The sequence below is a fragment of the Mesitornis unicolor genome, unplaced genomic scaffold, assembly GCF_000695765.1.
Source record: "Mesitornis unicolor isolate BGI_N332 unplaced genomic scaffold, ASM69576v1 scaffold52676, whole genome shotgun sequence".
Lineage (NCBI taxonomy): Eukaryota > Metazoa > Chordata > Aves > Mesitornithiformes > Mesitornithidae > Mesitornis > Mesitornis unicolor.
In genome coordinates this window covers 1-6835 of record NW_010191353.1, presented here as the reverse complement: position 1 = coordinate 6835, position 6835 = coordinate 1, and the positions used below count along the sequence as shown (strand labels likewise).

The 6835-nt window shown below is 38.2% G+C and overlaps 1 protein-coding gene across 1 annotated transcript; it reads right to left on the bottom strand.

The window, feature by feature from the left end:
• Positions 1-929: 929 nt before the first annotated feature.
• DNAJB4 (DnaJ (Hsp40) homolog, subfamily B, member 4) lies at positions 930-6643 on the bottom strand. Its single transcript, XM_010186704.1, has 3 exons — positions 6265-6643; positions 2840-3414; positions 930-1317 (listed from the first exon to the last, which is right to left on the bottom strand). The coding sequence occupies exons 1-3, from the start codon at positions 6473-6475 to the stop codon at positions 1084-1086; spliced, it is 1020 nt and encodes a 339-aa protein (XP_010185006.1). The 5' UTR covers positions 6476-6643; the 3' UTR covers positions 930-1083.
• Positions 6644-6835: the final 192 nt, after the last annotated feature.

Below are 6835 nucleotides of genomic sequence, written 5' to 3'. Positions count from 1 at the left end.
GTGAAGCTGGCCCGTAGCTCCCCAAATCCTCCTTCTTGATTTTCTTAAGATAGGAGTGGTATTTGCTCTTTTCCAGCCTACTGGAACATCTCCCAATCTCCGCGACCATTCAAACGATTAACAGTGGCCTTGCAATGGCATTAGCCAGCTCCCTCAGCACTTAGGGGTGCAACCTGTCAGGCTCATAGACTTCCAGTTTAAGTGCACCCTAATCTAGTCCTCCACCACTGAGGTTCCAGACCTCCCCTCTGGTCTCAAGGGCCTGGAATTCCTGAAGGCTTGTTTACTGGTAGAGACTGACTCAAAAAAGGCACAGAGTATCTCAGCCTTCTCCATGTCATTTGTCACCAGTTTCCCTGCCCCATCTGACAGCAGGCCCATTTGCTGTTCATGTACTTGCAGAATCCCTTCTTGCTATCCTGCCTGAAGGCTGAGGAACTATCCCATGGCAAATGGCTACTTCTTGCTCCTCAAGCCACATGCCCTTTGCTAGATTTGCAATGCAGTTCTCATACATTCTGAGGCAATACAGAAAATGTTCTCATTCTACTGAATGAATTAATCAGTCCAAGCTGATTTTCCCAGCCTATGCTCTGTGCAGTGGAAGGCAACATACCCAAACGGTATCTTTCATGTTTTGCTCTATAAAATATTTATACATTTGTGTATTTCTAGTACTATCTCAAATTTCTGTATAAATGGGTAATGTTATAGATATGGTAGGGATACAAGAAATAAAGTACTTGGAGGCTTAAGTACTGTACCAGAAATATGCACTGACTTTGTAAAAACTGACTACATTTTATATTAGGCAAAATATTGAACAAGCTTTTCTGATTAGGAAGATGTAAAATAAAATGAGTGGTTTTCCCTGTAAATTTTACTGCAGAAGTGACATGTATGACTTGTACTTAACCATTTTCTTCTCATGCAGCATTACAGTATTCCCCCCACCCATCCCACGGAACAAAAAAAAAACCAAATATTCCACTAGTTGTTACAGATTGCACTTTTAAAGCACAGACTTGCCAGTCTTCTGCATTTCCAGTGTCCTATACAAAGGGTTGACATACAGTCTTCGTTTTATGAAACTGGAAGATTTCGCCTAAGTACTTCTTTTGATGCTGGAGAGATGTTATCTGGGAAAACTACTTCAAATTCTATAATTAAGTCTCCACGTTGGTCAGGATTTTTGGGAAACGGCAAACCGTATCCTATAATTCTTCTTCTCATCCCAGGCTTTACAACTTCATTTACTGTCATGGGTATGGTTCTTCCTTCTATCGTTGGAACATTGATAGAGCTGCCACACAAAGCCTGAAGAAAGATTGTATCATGAGAAAAAAAATGGTCAGAGCTTCATTTGTACCTACAACTGAATTTGGATTATTTAGAAAAGATGAGTATTCTAAACAGTATTTACACTGTGTGCTACTGAGATGTCATAACTCAAATACAGTGTTCCTCTCTTAAAAAGGGAAGGCTTCAATTTGTCATTGAATATCACAGAATTTACCAATTTTATGCAATGGCCCCTGAAGGATAATTGAGTTCATACATCCTCCAAAAACTGTAGCAAACAAAGTAGTTGAGTAGAGAGTGAACTCTTCACTCATACTTCAAGTGATGCTCAGCTTTTCACTTTCCACTGGCAGTTTAGAGTTCTGTTCCATTTGGTGTTTGTTTACATTGCACAGGGGTTTATTCCAATATACTACCAACCTACATTATATCAAATTACACAACGCCATTTCAGCCTCTATAGGTAGATGCGTACCAAATTTCACAGCTATCTTAGGTGAGCATTTGTGATGCTCAAAGACGACCAAACAACTATTTTGGTGCACCAAAACTAAAACATCACAGGCTTTCTCCTGCTTTCTTAGTTCGCTTTCCTTACTAAGAGCTCTGGTAATAACATTTTGATTCCTCCAGCTTCATCTGATTCAGCACCCTCAGTCTTGATAATGTACATTTTACATAATGCAATGAGCCTAAACAGACTTTAATCTATGAAGGAACTCTATTACCCACATGAGCATTAAATAGTCTTTACTCCCTCCCTCAACCTGCTTCACCTCACTTCAGATGTATTTTTAGTTAAGAATCCTTTACAAAGAGAACTCACAATGTACACAAAGAGCTTATAATGAAAGCAAGAGTTATTTCTCTACCTAATGCTAATTGAGGAAAACACAACACACACTCAGCTACATTATCTTTTAAATGATGACCACGTCAAGGCTTCAGATCCTTAAGAGCTTTACTCAGTTGTGTTCCTGATTTTTCCCTTATGAAAGCCAATGTGTTTTAACTCGTAATGGAATTTCAAAAAGCTATACCATTTTTATAGATCTATATATATAGCTCCTATAACACCTGTTCACAATAACTTATCCCCATGAAATCTATCTCTGTACTTTGAAATCACACTGAAATAACTTATGACATAAAGGCAGACTTCGAATTTGTTGGCAGTGGAAATATTTGACATTTCTACTTTGTCCTACAGAAGCAGCAGTCATCACAGCAGTAAGGAGCATTTTATATTGATGCATTTGTTACTTCAGTCTAATATATACTTGGCTAGAAAGGTGAAGTATGAAGACTTTATCATATCAAGCTTTATTCTTACTCTTCCCCCCTCATTGTCTTCTACCTCTACAGTAAACAGCTTGAAATAATACTCCATTAACATTAAAAGAGCTAATGCTTTCACTATAAATAATAAAAAAACCAGCCAAAACTTTACATTTGTCATACCACTTGTGCAGACTAGCCATTGTGTCATATCATAACAGGTTTAAACATGTAGAGTTCTACCAAAAGAGAAACTTACCTCCCTTAAGCTGATCTTAACAGGATAGACAATATTTGACCCGTCCCTCTTGAAGTGAGAGTGAGGTTTATCTTTAATGATAAAAACAATATCAGCTGGAATTGTGTTGGGTGTTTCATCGCCTTCTTTTGGAAAAGTGATTTTGGTGCCTTCTTTCCATCCTCTTTTTATCTCAATAGTAAGAATTTTGTCCTCTGTTCGGACACTTCTACCATCTGGGTTAAGCCTTTTACGTGAAATCCTCATCCTTTTTGTGCAGCCATGATAGATCTCTTCCAATGACACCTTAAGTTCATGGATTACAGGGGGATCCTGTTTACGACGTAACTGGCTACCAACTGTATTCCTTTCCCTTGGAAAACCATTCATACTAAAACTAGTGAAGGATCCAAACGGATCACCATCCACCTCCATGTCTTCAGTGTCTCTGCCACCAGGCATCCTCCTTCCAAAGAAGATCTCAAAAGGATTTGTGCCACCAAAGAAAGCTGCAAACGTAGCATGTGGGTCACCATGGAAGGAGTACCGGAAGGTGCCACCCTGTCCATCAGGTCCTCCAGCTCCTCCTTTCAGACCTAAATGAGACAAATAAGCAAAGTTAAAAACAAATGGAATATTAGTGTAACCTTTCATATTGTAGAGCATAATGATATCAGAACTGATGTGTAGAAAAGGTTTTTGTCATAATGTGAAACACAAATAAGCAAAGTTAAAAACAAATGGAATATTGGTGTAACCTTTCATATTGTAGAGCATAATGATATCAAACTGATGTGTAGAAAAGGTTTTTGCCATAGTGTGAAACATCTCCTTATCAATGAAGAATGCCCATCAGATTATGCAGCACTAACTAGTAATTCAATAGCCTGAGCACCAACAAAGTTTCCTGAAGCTCTAAAATGACTTCTGCTTCAGAAGAACAATTCTGACACTGCAAATTTTATTTCATTAATTGAAGTTATTCAAAGAGTTTGCATTTTAAAACAGAAGACAAGTCTGCTTGACTTGATTTTGTTGGGTTTTTTTGTTCTGAAAAGTCTGTTGGGAGTTGTATCTCAAGATCATTTCTGGGGAAAATTATGCAGTAACATAAGCAACGCTTTCTGCGGTCTCCATAGCTCAGCTTTAACTCAGTGTTACTCAGCTCTGCCTCTCCTTCACTGCAATTCAAGTAAGGGTAACATGCCACTAGTCAAGTCTTAATGTTCAATTCAGAATCCTAACCACAGCTTGTGTTCCTATGATATAAAATAGGTAGATAAACTTGGCAACACTTTCCAATCCAGTCACATACAGAAATAGCTTGGAAGATCCTAAGACCTATTTGGGTACAAAAACCTTGTATATGCTGTCCCTTTCTCCCTGCAAAAAAATCATACTGTTCTCAAATAGCTTCTTTCTCTTCTATCTTCCACAAGGAGGGATCCACATCTCATTTCTTCTTGATTAAGGTTTTCAAAATACATTTTCTTAAATGCTTCTTTCCCAATAGGTGCCAAGCATTTCCTCATAATAGTACTCTCCTGCACTGACCATTTCAGGATACCTTCTCAAACTTCCAAGATAAAATATTGAAAGTCTTCTTAAGACATTTCTAAACTTACAATGTTCAGTTATTTTATTTTATTCAGTCTTATGGTAGTTCAGCACTACAACTGTGCTACAAAAATGTGAAGGGTTACATTAACGAAGCATGCATTGCCTAAATTTGAAAGAGGATGGTTGGTTTGGTTTTTTTGGCTCTGTTTTAGAGCTTCTAGGCATAAGCTTAATATAGGGTATCAACAGTAACCAAGTAAGACATTAGAATGAGAATGCTTTCCCTATCTCAACACCAGACCATATTAAAAGTACTTAGCAACATGTAGTACATCCTCCTGTCACAGCACTGTTCATGTCAAACAAGCAGATCAGTGGACTCAATCTGTAACAGTAGGACACCTCTGGGAACACCTAGCCCAGATTTGTTACTGAAGGTACATAAAGTGCCCAGCTGTAAAATATTGAGGTTTCTCCTTCTTCCCACCTCATCCCCTGCCTTTCCCTCACAACTACTAGTTGCTATCTCAGATGCAACTGAAGAGCTTAGAGAGCAACTGAGGCATCAAGAGGTATTTCCAGATTCACCATTCTAAAAATTCATACTTTGGTTTAATATTATGTTCCAAATAAATAGAAATCTGCATTTTGAAATGCTGTCTTCAATATGCAATACCAGGATGCCAAAGGCTGCATTGCTTATATGCTCTTTGGTACAAGTGACTGAAATGTTATTTTGGGAAAGCAGGTAGGATAGGCTGCTGCACAGGATTCTAAAATGCAAGTAAATCCAGAGTAAATAGGTTTATAAGGATATACAGAAAGGAGGCAGGGAGTGAGAAGGAAGACGTGCAAGAAAGCAAAAGACTCGAGAGGCAACAAATGCCTCTGATATCTACATAAATACTTTTTTACTACAGTGTTTTAGTAACAGCACTAAAGCTTTGACAGCATGCAATGGAGCAAAAGATGAAAAAAATGGCATCCCCTGCAGAGAGTGAAGGTCTTCTACGTGAATTTATGGAAGTTAACAACTGTATTAAGTCCTACAGATGACAGAGGACTAGATTTTATTATGTATTCATAAGAACCTGTAATTTTCCATGAAGTACTGCTATTTAAGTGTCCTCCTTCATATTAGTCAAAAACATGGCCCCGAGTGAATGGCAATGAGTGAGTGGGCCTATTTGTCATAAAGGAAATAATTATTTCATGTGGAATTTCTGATACCATAAATTTAAGGAGACAGACATTAATGACTTCCTCTGTTGCTCAATCATAAGACTGAAAGCCATGTTGGTCAAAAATAAAAAGTCATCCTCTTCAGATAACCATTTTAGGATAAATATGACATTTCTGAGGCCTCATTCTCTTGGCATGTTATCACTGTTTACAATTAAAGCTAAAAAATTGCTCTGGTATTTCATGACATCAGCCAAATTCTTTCCTCTCCAGGCAAGACGCCAAGGACAACTATGGACTGGGCACCTGGGCTTCTGCTCAGGATTGTCCTGCCTAGATCAAGCAGACTGCCCTTTAGCAAAAATTTAAGAAAATAATACATTTCTTTTCAACTGCACCTCAAAAAAGTGCTAGGGCAAAGGAAGATAGCAGTAAGAGATCCCAGAAAGCTATTTATGAGTCATACAAACTTTTTCAATTCAGTAACTTTTTGCCTGTCAAGTACTTGGGATTTTAAAAAACAAAAGACATTACAATAAGACATTAAAACTACACAACATATTTTACATTAGAAAATACTCCCAAGCAGTACAAATACATGTCCTAAAAATCAACACATACCAAGTTTTCATGCATCATCTATGTTTATTTTGCTTCACTAAACATAAGAGTGACAGATTAGAGTACAGCAGAAACATACATACCTTCCTCCCCAAACTGATCGTAAATGTCTCTCTTTTTGGGATCACTCAGCACTTCATAAGCTTCTGCAATCTCTTTGAATTTTTCCTCTGCGTGGGGAGATTTGTTCTTATCGGGATGCCATTTAAGCGCTTGTTTTCTGTAAGCCTTTTTTATATCCTCTTCAGAAGCCCCTTTTTCAATTCCCAGGATAGAATAATAATCTTTCCCCATCCTGAGCGTTGGAGGAATTCAGATTTTCCTTGCTATAAAGACTGCAGCGTCCAGTGTCTTAGCAACGTAGAGATACTAGAGAAGGAAAAATAAAAATCAAACTTGGAACTGAAACAAACAGAACTGCTACAAATCAACACGCTCTCCAATACAGAAATACTAAACAGCTTCTCTGTACTTAATTCCTTCCCCCGTTGCTCATTTATAAATAATTATACACACTGGACAAGACACAGCCCTCTTTAGAGTACGCGTCTCCGCTCTTTCTAGAACGACAAATAACACAGGACGTCACTTCCCCGCCTGCCCCAGCTGAACAGCCTGCACAGCTTTCACTCTCTCTCACACACACGCATGCGC

Bases quoted from the DNA above. Each gene is read 5' to 3' on its own strand.
- DNAJB4 (XM_010186704.1), bottom strand. From the start codon at position 6,475: ATGGGGAAAGATTATTATTCTATCCTGGGAATTGAAAAAGGGGCTTCT. The intron at 3,415-6,264 runs GTATGTATGTTT...TGTCTCATTTAG, and splicing joins CGATCAGTTTGGGGAGGAAG to GTCTGAAAGGAGGAGCTGGA. The intron at 1,318-2,839 runs GTAAGTTTCTCT...ATCTTTCTTCAG, and splicing joins TTAAGATCAGCTTAAGGGAG to GCTTTGTGTGGCAGCTCTAT.